A 19,402-nucleotide genomic window follows, 5' to 3' on the forward strand; every position below is an offset into this window, starting at 1 on the left:
AAATACTTCATTAAGAGAGGAAAAAGAATACCATTCAACAACAAAACTGCAATCTGGCAATAACCCAAAAACCGTTGCTGCCGAGTTGATTCTGACTCACATGACCCTAGAACACAGAGTAGAACTGCCCCATAGGGTTTCCAAGGAGCGCCTGGTGGATTTGAACTGCCTGCTTTTTGGTTAGCAGCCATAGCTCTTAAGCACTGAGCCACCAGGGTTTCCAGTCTGGCAATAGGATCATAAACTGCCTTTGAAGAGGCACCATAAAAATGCACATTGAAGTGGTGTTTAATTTTTATTAGCTAGAATAAATGTGTTTTGGGTTTTTAGAATAAATGTAAATGGAAATAATTCCCCAAATCATACATTAATAGGAAAGCAGGAAAATAAGATAGACATGGATTAATAAGTTTAAAACACCAAATCTTTAGTGTGTAACTATATGCTGCTTTGTTTTGTTCTAAAATTGCTTATCTAAATTGATTTTATGGGATCTGCATCATCACTTTAACTGTACTTTACTCAAGCTGTTTCTTGTTTCGTATCCTATAATATGGTTATAATTAGCATATTTTAAAATCTTATAATTAGACTTAAACTTTCTGAGGGCTAGTGTGGGGGAACATGGAGTGGGCAGAAGTTGAGGGCTAGGCGAGAAGGCTCCAAATAAATAGCTTTTTAATTTGGATTTCTTCCAGTCATCTGACACTAGCTACCTATTGGGAAATGATCTTGTAACTAAACTAAAAAACGAGCAAATATTCATTAAGAGCAAATCTTGAGGTAGATGCTGTGAATCAGGAAAAATTTATTTGGGAAGTAAGCATTAGAATCAATATTTAGTGTATCAGTTTCGTGAACTTAAAGGGTACTTATTTATTGTAATTATTTTGTACCATCTCTGTTTTTAAAAGGAGAATAACAAACTACCTTTCAAGCTTAGTGGTCAAGATAATGTCAACGTGAAAGGGATCCTTTCACTTGAATCTTGGTATTTTTAACATGTGTCCTTAAAATGGAAACCCTGGTGGTGTGGTGGTGTAGTGGTTAAGTGCTAAGCCAAGGGTCGGCAGTTGGAATCCACCAGGCGCTCCTTGGAAACTCTCTGGGGCAGTTCTACTCTGTCCTGTAGGGTCGCTATGAGTCGGAATCGACTCGACGGCACTGGGTTTGGTTTTTTTGGTTTTGTCCTTAAAATACTTAGAAGATTAACGTGGTTTATAAAAATACTGTAAGTGAAAAAATTAAGTGTGAGCTTTAGTCTTTAAAAAAAAATAAACTTGTGTTTTCTTTGTATCAACATGTATGTATATTTTTTCTCTTATAGTACCTGTTTGAAAATGGTAGAATAGATAACATTTTTACTGAGCCCTATTCCAGATTTATGATTGAACTTACCAAACTCTTGAAAATATGGGAACCTACAATACTTCCTAATGGTAGGATGATTGTCTTTTCTTTTGATTGTTTTCAGTGATATACTTTGTTAAATTGCTTAAGTTTGTTATCTTTCTGTGAATTATTTTCCATTTCACCCAATTAATAACATAACTGGACTTTTGAGGATAGTCTTTGATTTACTATTGATTTTAGTGCATTTATAGATACTAAATGCTGGTAAAAAAATTTTTTCAGGTTAAATTTACTTTCTAGAAACCTTTTTGATCTGGTCATGTCAGTAAAGCTGCAACTCTGGACCAGTCCCCAACCTGCTGCTTATTCTTCCCTTAGACCACCTGCCAGCAGATCGGCACACCCAGCTGATTGTTAAGGGAGTTCAGCTCTCATCCTAGAATTGTTGTCAGACAGGCCCCTTAATCACTGCTGGTCACAGGCTCCTCAGCTGTGAATGGAGAGGCTGAAGCCCCTACATTTAAGGGGCTTCATGAGGAAGGTGCGGTTAAAGGTACATTATTGTAATTCTTCTGTAAAGCTTAGCTTTTTAAGATAAATCATCAGGAGATAATCACTCCTAAATAATACGAATTAAAAATATGGCAGGAGAGAAGAATCTTACCTTTTTTCTAAGACTGAACCACTTAACAGTAAGCTTAATGATCTCAACCAGGAGTTGGCAGAATGGTTTTTAGGTTTTTAAATGGTTGGAGAAAAAATCAAGAGACTAATAATATTTTATGACATAAAAATTGCTTGAAATTCATATTTCAGGGTCCATAAATAAAGTTTTATTGGCACACAGCCACATCCACTTGTTTATAAATTGTGTATGTCTCCTTTCACTCTACAGCAGCCAAGTTGTCCAGAGGCTTTATGGCTCACTATTTGACCCTTTACAGAAAAAGTTTGCTAGCCCCTGATCTAAAATAGCAGTCAGTTGAAACTGTTTTTAGGGAAATGATCACAATGTATACTTGGATAGAATCATCTGCCCTTTTCTTTTTGGTGCCGTATCTTTTTATCTGCATAATTAAGAGGAGGCCTCTTAGACTCATTCTTTCTCTTCACATCTTTAAGTTAAAGAGTTTCAGAAATTAGTCTCGTTAGCAAGAGCTAAGTGCTGTCCCCCTCCCCTTTTCTGTTCAGGATATATGTTCTCTCGCATTGAAGAAGAGCATTTGTGGGAGTGCAAACAGCTGGGTGCCTACTCACCAATCGTCCTCCTGAACACCCTCCTTTTCTTCAATACCAAATACTTTCAGCTAAAGAATGTTAGTGAGCACTTGAAGCTTTCCTTTGCCCATGTGATGAGACGGACCAGGACTCTGAAGTACAGCACCAAGATGACATATCTGAGGTTCTTCCCGCCTCTACAAAAGCACGAGTCAGACCCAGGTGTGATGTTCCTAAAATTTCTATTTGAAGTTTTATTACTGTTAAAATAGAGAGTTGTCACAGATGGGTAGTCATACATTTTCGACATGGAAGAGCTTAGCTTTATTTTAGCATTTAAATGTTTTTTTCTATTGTCAGGGCTAGGTTAAAGGCTTGCCTCAGAATGAAAGGAAATACTTTTATTGGCTTTTAAATTAGTCACTGAGTTAATTGGTCTAGGGTAGAGCCCAAATAATCTGTGTTTTAAAACTTCCCAGAGTATTTGAATATGCAGCCCAGCTTGAGAATCACTGGTTTAGAGGCACCAGATGGGTCAATTGCCAGTTAAAAGAAGCCTGCTTAGCTTTTAAATCTGTTGTTTCTAAATCTTATTTGGACCAGCACCTCTTTTTAGTTAACATTAATTATCAAATTCTGAAGGAACTTAAAAGCAGACTTAGATATATTGCTTAGAATAATAACATCAGTAGCGACAGTTTTATTAGAAAATTTATCATTTTGTATTATTCCAAAACAGCCTATTGAATAATATTTTGTTTTTAATGTTTAAAGAATTAATATTGGTAGTACGTTGTTGTGTGCCATCGAGTCAATTCGAACTCACAATTAACCTCTGTAAGAGTAGTTTCCAAAGCTGTAATCTTTGTGGGAGCAGATCACCAGGTCTTTTCTCCCACGGAGCTGCTGGTGGGTTCAGACCACAGACATTTTGGTTAGCAGCCATGCGCTTCACCACTGTGCCATCAGGTCCCTATTGTCAGAGCACATGCAGGGCTTCATGCAGGGTCAGTCAGTTATAAAAACAGAGTCATTAAGGACATGCCATATATCCTGACACTTAGCTTCCGGTCAGAACCTGTGAGTTCCTGTGTCTTGAAACTGTCTGCACATAGATAATTCTCCAAAGAGGAGCCCAATGCCTAAGGCAAAACGGCTTCAGCTAAGCTGCTTACTAGGCTTTTGTTTCACCTGAAGGTGACTCTAGGAAAACCAGTTCCTTAAACGCTCAAGGTTCAAATGGACACCTAAGGGCAGATGGCCAGGGTGGATCACCCCAACTCCATGGACCCAAAAATCTGGAGTCCAGGAGAATTAAAACAGTTTATCATGTTCATATAAAGCCTACTTTTGCTCTTAATTGATGTTAATTGGACAAGGGAGAAGCAGTTTTCTGATTAAGTCCTTGACAAGATTGGTAATAAATTCAGCTTGTTTTTTGAATGAATAATCAGCAAGGTCTTTGTATTTAGGTAGCTGTAAAAGACTAGAGTGAATTTTGTTACTAATGGAGGAAGCTGGGGAAAGTTTTGTGCCACCTGTTAAGAATAGCAGAAGACCTTTTTCCTTGGGTTCTCAGGCTCATTGTTCTCTAGAAGCTTGAATGGAAAAGTAGAAAAGAGACAGTATGCTGTCCACACCTTCTGGTTCCTTTCTGATAACACCTGGCCTCTACAAAATTCTGGTCTTGAAAAAGAATTTGTTCTTTTCAAATGTCGTTTCCCAGCAAAGATACCATTTCTCATAATACTATGACAACTAAAAGAAATTTGAACAAACCCCATAGGCACTGGTGTCTGACAGTAGAAGTATTTTCCAGTAGAAAGATGGCTTCCATCTTCATCTGTATTATAGGAGGAAAGACAGTAGAGCCTTTTCTTCTTTATCTTGCTGTGCCTAATAAAGTCTATTTATAGAGTCAGCCTCAGAATTTAGACATATTCTCCAGCACCCTGCTTTGTGCCAGTGGTGCCCCTATTTTGGTGATCCCAAAACCCACATAAATTTCATTAGGACAGGAGCTTTGTTTTATTCACTGCTATAAACCCAGCACTTAGAATAATGTAAGTTATCACCATAGATGCTCAATAAATATTTGTTGACCGAGTGAGTAAATGAAAGAGAGGAGGGAGAGAATGACATTGAAGTTCTGACTCGTTGGGTGTCTTGAGACTTCAAGAAAAGACTTTTCTGATATACTCCTTTATTATTTCTTGTTTCAAGATAAACTAACTGTTGGCAAGAGGAAAAGAAATGAAGATGACGAGGTGCCAGTGGGTGTGGAGATGGCAGAGAATACTGATAACCCGCTAAGATGCCCAGTCAGGCTTTATGAGTTTTACCTGTCAAAATGGTAGGTAATCTTCCTCTGAGCTAGGCAAAGGCCATTTCAGAAAGTAGTTAACATATTTTGGATTTCAGATGCTTGAACATCAGAAAGGTAGCTGGCTTTTGACTTTAGACGAGAATTTACCTCTAATTTTATTATTTCCCCGTTCTTGTTTGCCTAGATTGTTGAACAAGAAATACATTGCCTCATCTTGATTTTTTTTTCCTGATAATCTCTTCAAAAGCAAGAATCACTGCCATTATTTGACCTCTCAACTGTTGCTCAGACTTTACTTGATATCTTTATTATTATTTAGAAAAGAAATTTAATGGAGAGGTTTTAATATTAAACCTATGGATAGAAAAGCAATTTATTTTTAAGGAATTGAAAACTTTCTGAGTGATCCTTTTCTTACAGAAACCTAATGATTTTAGAGTTTTAAGGTCCACACTGAAGCGTTTTTTTTCCCAAAGGAAATATAATAATGACCAGGTTTGCCCTCTGACAATATGTATTGAGTGCCCTTGGGATATTGGATATTGAGGATATGTGGTTCTCAGCCATAGTGTCATGTTAGTCGAATTTTTCATTACTCCTCATGATGTTTTTTAAGTATTAAAGTTTGCAAGGGATTTTAAACTGAATCCACCACCCGCTCCTCGGAAACCCTATGGGGCAGTTCTGCTCTGTCCTATAGGGTCGCTATGAGTTAGAATCAACTCGACAGCAGCAGGTTTGGTTTTGGTTTTTATATTAACATTATACTCACTCATTCCCAATCCAGTGTGTTTTCTTGAGTGTTTGAGAAAAGATAAAGAGTTACAGGTTATTCCTGGGAGGGAGGCGGGAGTGGGGATGCCTGTAAACCTGTTTATTCCTGTGGGTGTGTTGCTTATCTATTAAATAGTCATAGTGGGGAAAAGTTGAGAGCCGTTATGTTGAAGAATAGTTACGTATTTCGTATACTCTCTGATCCCCAATTTTCTTTTTTCTTTTTCCCTTGTGGGTAGTTCTGAAAGTGTGAAGCAAAGGAATGATGTGTTTTACCTTCAACCTGAGCGCTCCTGTGTCCCGAATAGCCCCATGTGGTATTCCACATTCCCGATAGACCCTGGGACCCTGGATACCATGTTAACACGTATTCTCATGGTGAGGGAGGTACATGAAGAACTTGCCAAAGCCAAATCCGAAGACTCTGATGTTGAATTATCAGATTAAAATGGAATTGAGGTTCCTATTTTCATACAGATTGGTATGCACCAAACTGTGAATGCATCCAGCCGTTGGAAAACGATGTATAAGCCCAGGTCCTCTTGACTTGATCATAAGATAATAGAAAACAGACGACTTGTGAACCACAGTGTGGATGTACAAATGAAAACTGAAGGGAAGAATATAAACTGAGAAATTTTGTTCTTTGGCAGTGATAGAGTTCTTAGACATCTTCTGAATGACTAACCAATTTCTCTGAGTGGTGCATAATCCTATTTTGTTTGGGAATAACAAATTGTGGAATATTTTTAAGGAAACTTGTTGTATAAAACTCTACCATAGTAACCTTAGACCTTAGAGAGGTAGCTTTGGAGTAAAATCTTGGCTACAATAGACTACTTGGGCAAGCCCTCCATAAGAGTCAGGGGAGAAATCAGTACAGAGCTAAGAGTGACATCACATGAGAACTGTGGGACCCAGACTTGAAGACCCAATAAAAATACTCAACTTTTTTTTAAAAGATAGAGAGTGAAGTGGTCTTGATTTTGATTTTCACTGCCAAGCCCATTATGTGAAGGATAAAAGCCTCTGGTGCTTTTGTCACAGGCCCCTCACATCAGGGAAAAAGGCCTTCACTGCTGTTAACACAGTAATGTATCCCTTTCACTTTTTGGGTCTAACCTTCTCACTGTGGGTCTGGATATGGGTAAATTAAGGTAAAGGGAATAAAACTTTGCAAACTAATTATGCACACAAAAAATCTGTGGAACTCAATAGACCCAAAGTGTTTTGAGATGTTTGTAGAAAACCCACTAAAATGCCCATTTCTTTGGGTATCAGCTTTTATTGCTGTTGTCTCATAGCATGAGCTGTGGTACACAGAAATGGGGGTTCTCCTTTTGTTTTCCTTTTTTTCCCCAGTGGCAGCTTTTCTCCCATTACCTTACCTTCCTTTTCCCCAAATAATTCCTCTTATTTGTCTTTTGCACCAGTTTCTGGAGGCCCTTGTCATCTCAAACAGAAAAATCTCTCTCTTTACTCTGGCGAACCTGTGGGTGATTCCACAAAGACACAGTATTACTGAACTCTTCAGAATTATGGTAGAAAAGGTCCTGGTATGTTTCTATATAAAGCATTTGGAAGATGACCTTGTTGCCCTAACAAACTTGAAAAGATAGGGATTCTAGGGTTGGGATACAAAGACATTGACTGTCTTACATATCCACAAGCAGGTCTTCTAGCATTATTCCAAACTCTAGCTGTTTTTTTAGTATTCTTTGAGAGTTGCAGGTCCTAGGCTGTTTGGCAAATGAATTTGTGTCCCTCATCTCTAGTCTCAGTTTCTTCCTCACAGAATTTTGAAACAAAATTTTATGATGCTGGCCAATCACAGAACTTCTTTAAAAAAAAAAAAAAAAAAATTATGATGCTGGCCAATCACAGAACTTCTTTAGCTGGTGTTAATTTGACTCCATGATAGAAGTAAGCAAAGTCCAAAAAATTTCTTAGAAATTTTAACCTTGAAAGACTTGTCAGTATTTCCCATTTGTCAGGTGGGGGTTACAGGCGTATTTTTTTTTAAACAAATAAGTGAGTCATTAACTACAACAAAAATTAAAAGGTAGGCCTTTGGGCATTGTGTACTTGATGGTTCTGTCCGTCTGCTTGTAACATTTCATTTTTGTTACCAAGAACTGTGTAAAAGAAGTAAACCTGCCCCAATTCTGTATGATTCCTTCAATCTGTGTTTGTCATTTCTGACTGGAAAACTTCCTTAGTTCCAGACCTTGTTTGATACGGAGGAAAAACAACTCAATTGTCTGAGAAGTCTGCCAATAAACCATCCAGAAACATCAGGTGTAATAGTCCCCACTTATACGAATTTTATGGTTTGTATAAACACTAGCATTTTTCCCCCTGTAGTTGTATGAAAAGCAAATATTGTTAGCATAGTAGATAAATTGTTATAAAAATATCAGAAAGAAGAAAAAATCTGTATCTTTTAACTGAGAACAACCAAATACCCAGATAAATGACTGTATTGGGATTTCAGTTGCATGCTAGTCCACAGAGTTGCCCAAAACCCTAAATTAATTCGTAAAAGAAAATATTAATTATTGGTCATTCCTCATAAGTGTAGCGGTTGATAATGTGTGTCAGATTATTTGCTTTTTTTACTTTATTAAAACTGTGTAAAATTACATTTTTTTTCCTCAGGGGAGAAAAAACAAGAGAGAAACATCTAAATCATCCTTTCTGTTCTTTTTGGTTTTTTAACTGCTTTTGGGTTTTCCCCTTGCAGAAACCACAGAAATGTTCCCTTAGAATAAAATAGTATATTTGTATTTGATGGGTGAATTATTCCTTTCCTTTATGTCTTGAAAGAATTTTAAATACTTTTTCTGTTTGACCCTATTGATATGACCCTACAGATAGTAAAATTACAAAGAAAGCAGTTTTCAAAAAAGTTATTTGGCCTTTACTCTAGTAAAATTTAGTCTAGTAAATATTGTTTCATTGCAAAGTCTTGTAGTTGTTGCCTTTTGTCCATCAAAAGGTTTGTTCCCGTATTTAGTTTATTAATTATATTCAAAGCCCTAAAAGATATCATGCATATCTTTAGTTTCAGGCAGACTTTTGTCATATTTACAAAGCTCGCATCAGTTCAACTTTAACAGTTTTGAAATTGTGAGATTCCAATAAAGAATCTGCCCATTTTTAAGAGTAAATACCTATTTAAATTGGGAATGTAAGACTAAATGGCGTTTTCCTTACACGCTATAGCTGTCTTGGTATTGTGCAGATACACTTTCAAATCCTATATAGACTGTTTGTCTCTGCCTGCCCTGTGATATTCCTAATTTTTCAGAGCAGTTTTCCAATAAATGAATCCCAATTTTCTATTATAAAGTTAGAATTTAATTTTCATTGTGAATAAAAAGATCCTCTACGGCATTGAATTGAAAATCAAACAAGCAATAATAATGCCAATTCCTCTATACTGTACTTGGGCATCATCATCACAGTTTATTATCACTGTTGGAAAAATAATAATTGAGAGGCATTGTTACATATTGGGAAAACCATCGGCTTTGGAGCCTTTTTCTATTTACTAGTTGTGAAACTTTAGGTAAATTACTTAACCTCAGTTTTCGTATCTATAAAGTAGGCATAGTAACTCCCTTATAAGTTGTTGTGCCTGGCACATGGTAGGCTTTCAAATGTCAGTTATTTTTCTTATATGCAGACTACCTGGCATGTAGTAAAATTTTAAATAAATGTTAATTCCCCTACTATAATCTGAATTTCCACTAAATTCAGTGCTTCAGATTCTGCATAATACCCTACATGATCAATTCTGCATATTTGAATCAAATATTTAGAATGTCTAAAAATACTATATGGTAATAAATCATGTTCTTTATACATATGTGCTTACATGCTTATCAGTAGTGATCAACATCACAGATTCCCTCATTGTACTTCACAACATTGAAAAAGAAATACATGGTATAGATAAAGAAAACATTTGGTAAAGTTTTTTTTTTTTTTGAGAAAAACGCTCTTAGCAATTTACAGAACTTGCTTGGTAATGGTTATATGCCATCACTTTGAGATTGGAAACAAGACAATTGTACAATATTCACTCTCCCTACTACTTCCTTTAGGGATCAGAAACCCCAAGGTCTAGCTAGGTGTGTGGCTGTTTTAATAAGAAATTCTATTTTCCAGGCTCTCTTGTAACTAGATGTGAACATGTGACTAAATTTTGATCAACTGAGATGGAAACAGAAGTGAGTTTACAACTACAAGCCACATCTTTAAAAGGAAAATGCTTACCCACTTTATAAGTTTTCCTTTTCTTCTGAGCTATAATGTGAATGTGGTCATGACAAATCAGTTTTGTTTGTGTGAGAAAGAGCAACAAACTAGGAGATGAAAGCACAGTAACCTTATGGGGCAGAGCCACCTATCTGCTGGACTGCCTACCAGCCCAGACCTTCATGTAAGGAAGAAAGAGCCTTCCGTCTTACTGAAGCAATTGTCACTTAGTTAAAACTTACCTTCAGATATTTAGGAACACCTATATACAAAAACCAAGAGAATCAACACGGTATTAAATAAGTTCAATCAAGGATGCTAGACACAAAATAAGTTTATAAAAATTGCTAGCATTTTTCTACAAGAACAATAACTAGATAACATAAAAGGAAAAGAACCTACTCACAATAGCAAGAAAAATTATAAAATATTTAGCAGTTAAGTAATGTGCAAGACCCTTAAGTTTATTTTAGTACATGATGTTGGCAAACTGGCTTATTACATGGAGAAAAAGGAAACAGGATCCCTATCTAGCATCATGTCCAGAGTCGGACTATAGGTAGATGAAAGGTCTACATGTGAAAGGCAAAATTGCGAAATTAGTAGAAAATGTAAGAGATTATTGTGTCTAGGGGAGGGGAAGAGCTTTTTAAATATCCAAAGCACAAACCATATAGGGGAAAAAAAGATGAACTTTATTACATAAAGTAAAGGATTTCTGTTCAATAAAAGATAAACAAATGACAGACTCAGAGAAGATACTTGAAATGTTTAAAATCAACAAAGGATTTAAACAGTAAAACCTACAAAAGCCAGAACCTGTGTATGGTGGAAATCTGTCAGAGAAGGAAAACGCAAATACCTTCCAGTAATAGAGAAGAGTGGTAAGACTACACCCTGTCAGAGGCAGCAACTTGTGAGACCTGGAAAAACAAAGTCCAGTTGAGTTCCGGCTCTCGCAGTTTTCACGGTATTTGAATATACAAAAAACTGTGGAATCATAAAACTGAACAAAGGATAATGAAAAGTAGTTCATAGAAGGGAAGCCCAAAAGGGTAATGAGTATGTAAAAAGATCCTCAATCTCATGACAGTCAAGATTTTTTTAAAGAAGCTATCACTACACGTTTAAGACGATACTAAGTGTTGGTGGAGATATAGGGATATAAAAAAACCTTACATTTTGCAAGAATGAATGTAGACTGGTGTAGCCATTCTGGAGAGCAATCATAACCATTATCAAGTTAATGAAATTTGACACTTTACTAAGAGGACCCCCTTATGATCAAATACCATTTTCTTTAATCATACCACTTTTATCTTTATTCATTTAGAGAACTACATTGATGGATTTTTCTGATGTTGAACCATCCTTGCATTCCTGTGATTAAACCGTGATAGATCATGATGTATTTTTTTATGTGTAATAATGGATTATATACATATAAAACCTATCAAGGATGTTCCTTTTTATTCCTAGTTTCCTATGAGTTAATTACAAGTGAGGAGCTGATCAAATGATTTTTTTGCATCTATTTTTTATTTGATAGTCATGTTATTTTTCTGCCTTTATTAATGTTATGAAGCACATTATTAGGTTTTCTAATGTTGAACTTTTTTTGCATCCTTTTGATAATCTTTAAAAATATATACTATTAGATTTGGCTAGCTAATATTTCATTTTTTTTGTCCCCCCTAGAACTCTCCTTACCTGGGTTTGGAATCACTGTTTCACTAGTCTCAAAAAGTACAGAGCAGGTTTTACTCCTTTTCCATTTTGCAAAACAACTTACATAAAATCTGTTTTTGAACGTGTCAAACTAAAAGTTTTAATTCTGGGTTTTTTTTCTTTTTATCCTTTTGAGGGAAACTCTTTGCCATTGTAATTTATTTGATCCACATTGTTCTACTTACGCTGTTGACGTTTTGCCAATTTCGACATTTTATATTTCTCTGCAAGTTTCTTGATTTCATCTGCATTTTGAAATTTATTAGTATATAGTTGATAATTATTTCCTTTTTTCATTCCATATTTTATTTTGCTTATTTACATCTCTTTTCCTGATCATTGCCATCTATCTTACTGTCATCTTTTCAAAGAACCAGCATTTGGTTTTCTCAGTCTTACTATTTTTGTTCTTAATTTATTTCTGACTTTACTATTATCTTTTTTCTCTTGGGGATTTTCCTGTTGCTCATTCTTTTAAATTACTGAATCAAATGATTTACTGAAAATGATTTCTTGAAATTGAAAAATGATTCCAAATCTATAGGTTTTCCTTCCAAGTATTACACGAGATGTGTTCCCAGATTCAGACATAATGATACACTTATCATCTGTCTATTCTTGGTGTTTTCTTTTTTGATCCAAGGGTTGTCCATCCTCTCTTCCCTGCCTGCAGTTTGTGAGTTTTCAGGCTGTGTGTGAGGTGTACAAAGATACTAACATTTCCTAGGTTCATTGTTCCTCTTACCTGTATATAACCTTCTACCTTTTCTCTTTTTTGCATTGAATTCTCATCTATCAAATTATATACATATTGATTCCCCAGTCTTCTCTTGATTAATATTTGCCTGCTATGTTTTTCCCATTGTTTTTACTGAGAGCCTTTTAATTTATTTAAATTTGTTTATATCAGCATGGACTCAGGGAATTCTATTTTATGCATTGGGTTGTAATCTTATATTCTCATTATGTGTTTGTATATATATATGTTTTCATTGTATCTTCTGATAGTTCAGTTGTCCTAGATTTGACCAATGGAAGCCTCTTCTAGCAGGTTCCTATGCCTTTTGACATGTCGCTGTCATTTTTTGAACACTTACGTATTTTCCCTGCCCCAGCCTTGGAGTCACTGTAGCTCCATGGAGCCTTGGTGCCTTTTAGCACTTGGTGTGCACATTGCTACTAAGGTAAAATTATTTCTAGTCCCTCTCAGTGGACAGAGCTGTAAATACACACACACATATGACCGTGTACATCTATACATTGTATGTATATATGTTATATATGTACTTTTTTTTAACCTACGAGTTCATAGGTTTAAATGTGTCTAAGTTTGTCATATTGTGGCAGCTTGCATGTTGCTGTGATGCTGGAAGCAATGCCATGGAAATTCAGATACCAACACGGTCACCCATGGTGGACAGGTTTCAGCAGAACTTCCAGCCTAAGACTAGGAAGAAGGACCCAGCAGTCTACTTCTGAAAAAAATTAGCCAGTGAAAACTGTATGAATAATACCAGAACATTGTCTGATACAGTGTCGGAAGATGAGCCCCCCAGGTTGGAAGACACTCAAAAGATGACTGAGGAAGAGCTGCCAGCTCAAAGTAGAGTTGACCTTAATGGCGTGGATGAAGTCAAGCTTTCAGGACCTTCATTAGCTGATGTGGCACGACTCAAAATAAGAAACGGCTGCAAACAGCCATTAATAATCAGAACGTGGAACGTACAAAGTATGGATCTAAGAAGATTGGAAATGATCCAAAATGAAATGGAACGCATAAACACCGATATCCTAGTCATTAATGAGCTGAAATGGAATGGTATTGGCCGTTTTGAACTGGATAGTCATATGGTGTACTACGCTAGGAATGACAGTTTGAAGGGGAATGGCGTTGCATTCATCATCAAAAAGAACATTTCAAGATCTATTCTGAAGTACAATGCTGTCAGTGATAGGGTAATATCCATACGTCTGCAAAGACCAGTTTAATGTGATTATTACTCAAATGTACTAACCAACCACTGAAGCCACAGATGAAGAAATTGAAGATTTTTACCAACTTCTGCAGGCTAAAATTGATAGGACATGCAATTGGTATGCATTCATAATTACTGGTGATTGGAATGCATAAGTTGTAAACGAAGAAGGATCGGTAGTTGGAAAATATGGCCTTGGTGATAGAAACGATGCTGGAGATTGCATGATAGAATTTGGCAAGACCAATGACTTCTTCATTGCAAATACCTTTTTTCAACAACATAAATGGCGACCATACACGTGACCCTCACCAGATGGAATACACAGGGATCAAATCATGGAAAGAGACAATGGGAAAGCTCAATATCATCAGTACAGAATAAGACAAGGGGCCGACAGTGGAATAGATCATCAGTTACTTATATGCAAGTTCAAGTTCAAACTGAAGAAAATCAGAACAAGTCACCAAGAGCTAAACTACAACCTGGAGTATATCCCACTTGGATTTAGAGAGCACCTCAAGAATAGATAAAACGTGTTGAACACTGATGACCAAAGACCAGACAAGTTGTGGAATAACAACAAGGACATCATACATGAAGAAAGCAAGAGGTCATTAAATAGACAAGACAGAAAGAAAAGACCAAAATGGATGTCAGAAGAGACTCTGAAACTTGCTCTTGAACGTCAAATACCTAAAGCAAAAGTAAGAAATGATGAAGTAAAAGAAATGAAGAGAAGATTTCAAAGGGCAACTTGAGAAGACAAAGTATTACAATGACATGCAAAGAGCTGGAGATAGAAAACCAAAAGGGAAGAACACACTCAACATTTCTCAAGCTGAAAGAACTGAAGAAAAAACTCAAGCCTCAAGTTGCAATAGTGAAGGATTCCATAGGAAGAATACTAAATGACACAAGAAGCATCAAAACCAGATGGAAGGAATACACAGAGTCATCATACCAAATAGACTTGGTCCACATTAAGCCATTTCAAGAGGTAGCATAGGGTCAGGAACCGATGGTACTGAAGGAAGAAGTCCAAACTGCACTGAAGGCATTAGCAAAAACAAGGCTGCAGGAATCGACAGAATATCAATTGAGATGTTTCAACAAATGGATGCAGGGCTGGAAGTGCTCACTCGTCTACACCAAGAAATTTGGAAGACAGCTACCTGGGCAACTGACTAGAAGAGATCCATATTTATGCCTATTCCCAAGAAAGGTGATCCAATTGAACATGGAAATCATCGAACAGTATTGTTAATATCACATGCATGTAAAATTTTGCTGAAGATCGTTCAGAAGTCGCTACACCAGTATATAGATGGGGAACTGCCAGAAATTCAGGCCGGTTTCAGAAGAGGACGTAGGAACCAGGGATATCATTACTGATGTCAGATGAATCCTGGCTGAAAGCAGAGAATACCAAAAGGATGTTTACTTGTGTTTTATTGACTATGCTAAGGCATTCGACTTGTGGATCATAACAAACTATGGATAACATTGCGAAGAATGGGAGTTCCAGAACACTTAATTGTGCTTATGAGGAACCTGTAGATAGATCAAGAGGCAGTTGTTTGGACAGAACAAGGGGATACTGGGTGGTTTAAAGTCAAGGAAGGTGTGTTTCAGGGTTGTATCCTTTCATCATACCTATTCAATCTGTATGCTGAACAAATAGTCCGAGAAGCAGGCCTATATGAAGAACAGGGCATAAGGATTGGAGGAAAGCTCATTAACTACGTGTGTTATGCCGGTGACACAAGTGAAGAGGACTTAAAGCACTTATGATGAAGATCAAAGACCACAGCCTTCAGTATGGATTACACCTCAACATAAAATAGAAATCTCACAACTGGACCAATAAGCAACTTCATGATAAATGGAGAAAAAGGTTGAAGTTGTCAAGGATTTCATTTTACTTGGATCCACAATCAACAGCCATGGAAGCAACAGTCAAATCAAAAGACCCATTGGCTGGGCAAATCTGCGAAATATCTCTTTAAAGTGTTGAAAGGCAAAGATGTCACCTTGAAGACTAAGGTGCACCTGACCCAAGTCATGGAATTTTCGATCATCTCATATGCATGTGAAAGCTGGACAATGAATAAGAAAGACCAAAGAATTGATGCCTTTGAATTATGGTGTTGGCAAGGAATATTGGATATGCCATTGACTATCAGAAGAACGAACAAATCTGTCTTGGAATAAGTACAGCCAGAATGCTCCTTAGAAGTAAGCTTTGTCTCACGTACTTTGGGCATGTGATCAGGAGGGATCAGTCCCTGGAGAAGGACATCATACTTGGTAAAGTAGAGGGTCAGTGAAAAAGAGGAAGACCCTCAATGAGATGGCTTGACAGACACAATGGCTGCAACAATGAGCTCAAGTATAGCAAAGATTGTGAGGATGATGCAGGACTGGGCAGTGTTTTGTTCTGTGGTACATAGGGTCACTATGAGTTGGAACCAACTCAGCAGCACCTAAGAGCAATACATGTACTCATTTTCTGAATCAGTTAACTTATTTGCACAACGGAATCAGTCTCCCATCCTTTTCGGTCACCACTGTCCTGCTTGCTCTGATACTGGGCCCACCTCATCATGGCACCCCTCACCACTGCACTTCCATGGGCCCTGCTTCCTCTAATACCAGTGTTGCCATGCAGGGAGGGGACATGAAGAGGGAAGGCAGGGGTGAGAGTCTGCTGTTAAGATGTTTACATTCATCTTAGTTATTGCTATTAGTACTTATTTCTGCTGTTACTTCATAATTTCTACTTACTGTACTTTTTTCCCCCTTGCTTTTCATTGCCTGTTTTTTGATGATGATGTTCAGTGCCATCAAGTCAGTTCTGACCCATAGGGACCCTTTGTACCACAGAATGAAACACGGCCCGGTCCAGCACCATGCTCAAAATCGTTGTTATGCTTGAGCCCACTGTGGCAGCCACTATGTCAGTCCATCTCATTGAGGGTTTTCCTCTTTTCCACTGACCCTATACTTTACCAAGCATGATGTCCTTCTCCAGGGACTGATCCCTCCTGACATCATGTCCAAAGTATGTAGGATGCAGTCTCACCATCCTTGCTTCTAAGGAGCATTCTGGTTGTACAGAATGCTTGCCTGTTTAAAAATAATATACTTTTATTTTTATTGATGTTACTTTTAATACTTACCATGTTTGTTTACCGCTATTGGTTTCTTAAACTTATCATCTAAAGCTTCCTATTAAGACAAAACTTTGTTACACTCTTATGTCCCTTTAGGTGGTGCCCACCACTTACCATGCTGATAGCTTTTAGAACTTTGGTCCTGGATTGTTAATATACTTCAAATTTTGTTTCTTCATTTTTCTTTGGCTCTAGCTGTTTTAGACTACAAACTGGGCCATAGTATTTGCTCACTCTTACTTCCTGTATCTCTTCCCATGTCTAAATTCATTTATTTGACTACTTCCTCCAAGAATATTCTCAAAATGAATCTTTTGTGAAAACCTTGTGAAGCCTTGTATTCCTGAAAATATTTTTTTATTATACTGTCATGTTTAAATGAGAGTTTGTCTTGATATAAATTTTAGGCTCAAGGTTTTTGAACCTAATGAAAACTTTCCTTTGTCTTCTTTCGTCTAAGGATACTGTTGAGAAGCCTGATGTCTGTTTTATTCTTTTCCTTTGTAGTTTATCTTTCTGGGACCTGAGCTAGATGTTTTTAAACACCCTTCACTGCAGTATATCTGGTTGTGCTTTTTTCTTTGCATTATTTTGTGAGCTCTTTCATCTTTCTTGAATTCTGGGGAATGCACTCTCATTATTTCTTCAAATATGTCCTCTTCCACTTTATTTCCTTCCCCCTGGACTGCTCTGTTTTGTGTGTTTCTTCCATCTCTTGAACCTTTCCTACTTCCTTTTAGTAAAGGCCCTTAAAGGATGCTCACTGATTGATATTTAGCTGTTTGAATTTGTCCTGCCAGCTCATTCATTACATTTTTCATATTTAATATTTCCACTTGGCTCTTCTTTCTGCTTCATATTGCTATTTTCCTGCGTTTTTTTTTTTTCCCTTTATTTTCAATTCTTAGTATATGCTTAGTTTGTAATCCTTGGAGGCATCCAGTTATTTTGGCCTGTGACCTCGCTCCCTCAGCATCAGCTCTTCTGTTTGGTTGTATTTACCATTGAAAGGCCAAAGCCAGACTCTATCCTGTGTCCCTCCAGTGAGCTGAAGAAAAGGGAGGTTTTAAGAACCACCTCCAGGTACCTCACTACCACTGTTGACCACTCCACTGGCAGCTCTTCAAAGATTCACCATCAGACCCTGTCATGGATTGAATTATGTTCCCCCAAAAATGTGTGTATCAATTTGGCTGGGCCATGATTCCCAGTATGGTGTGGTTGTCCTCCATTTTGTGACTGTAATTTTATGTTAAAGAGGATTAGTGTGAGATTCTCATACCCTTACTAAGGTCACATCCCTGATCCAATATACAGGGAGTTTCCCTGAGGTGTGGCCTGCACCACCTTTTATCTTACAAGAGATGAAAGCAGGCATCAAGTGGGGGACCTCATACCACCAAGAAAGTAGTGGCGGGAGCGGAGCACATCCTTTGGACCCGGGGTCCCTGCATGGAGAAGGTCCTAGTCTGGGGGAAGTTTGATGAGAAGGCTGACAGAGAAAGCCTAACCCTGGAGCTGACGCCCTGAATTTGGACTTTTAGCCTACTTTACTCTGAGGAAATAAATTTCTCTTTAAGCCATCCATTTGTGGTATCTCTGTTATATAGTAGCACTAGATGACTAAAACAGGTGCCAACTAGAGAAATGACAATAAATAAGGTGATATTAGTACTTATAAAAAAAAGTTTATATTGCTTTTCCAAATAAAAGTATTTAGTATTTCCAAAAGGTGTCATGTACCAGTTGCCATCAAGTTGACTCCGACAGCAGGGTCAACCATGGAGGACAGGTTTCACCTGAGCTTCCAGACTAAGACTACGATGAAGGACCTGGCAGTCTACTTCTGAAAAGAATTAGCCAGTGAAAACCAAATGAATAGCAGCAGAACAATGCCTGATACAGTGCTGGAAGATGAGCCCCTCGGGTTGGAAGGCACTCAAGACAACTGGGGAAGAGCTGCTGCTCCAGGTAGAGTCAACCTTAATGACATGGATGGAGTCAAGTTCTCAGGACCTTCATCTGCTGATGTGGCACAACTCAAAATGAGAAGAAACAGCTGCAAACACCCATTAATAATTGGAACCTGGAATGGACCAAGTACGAATCTAGGAAAATTGGAAATCATCAAAAACAAAGTGGAATGCATAAACATGTATATCCTGGGCATTAGTGAGTAGAAATGGACCAGTATTGGCCATTTCGAATTGAACAATCATATGGTCTACCATTCCTCTTCCACTGGAAGAAGAATAGTGTTGCATTCATTGTCAAAAAGAATATTTCAACATCTATCCTGAAGTACAATACTGTCAGTAACAGAATAATATCCATACACCTACAAGGAAGACCACCTAATGTGACTGTTACTTAAATTTACTCACCAACAACTAAGGCCAAAGATGAAGAAATTTAAGATGTTTATCAGCTTTTGCTGTCTGAAATTGATCAAACATGCAATTAGGATGCATTGATAATTATTGGTGATTGGAATGCAAAACCTGGAAACAAGAAGGATTGGTAGCTGGAAAATAATGGCCTTGGTGACAGAAATAATGCCAGATGTCGCATGACAGAATTTGGTAAGA

At 37.3% G+C, this 19,402-nt stretch overlaps 1 protein-coding gene across 4 annotated transcripts in view; it reads left to right on the forward strand.

Moving 5' to 3' along the window:
• ZMYM4 (zinc finger MYM-type containing 4) overlaps positions 1–8,462 on the forward strand; it is a 171,047-nt gene extending 162,585 nt beyond the window's left edge. For all 4 annotated transcript variants that reach the window (XM_064281689.1, XM_010595197.3, XM_064281690.1 and 1 more), the window contains 4 exons: positions 1,328–1,439; positions 2,545–2,793; positions 4,795–4,924; positions 5,911–8,462. In XM_064281689.1, the coding sequence (XP_064137759.1) occupies positions 1,328–1,439; positions 2,545–2,793; positions 4,795–4,924; positions 5,911–6,118 (699 nt within the window). In that variant the 3' untranslated portion in view covers positions 6,119–8,462. The remainder of the gene's footprint in view (positions 1–1,327; positions 1,440–2,544; positions 2,794–4,794; positions 4,925–5,910) is intronic.
• The last annotated feature ends 10,940 nt before the right edge of the window (positions 8,463–19,402 follow it).

Source organism: Loxodonta africana, chromosome 3 (assembly GCF_030014295.1).
Source record: "Loxodonta africana isolate mLoxAfr1 chromosome 3, mLoxAfr1.hap2, whole genome shotgun sequence".
In the NCBI taxonomy this organism is placed as follows: domain Eukaryota; kingdom Metazoa; phylum Chordata; class Mammalia; order Proboscidea; family Elephantidae; genus Loxodonta; species Loxodonta africana.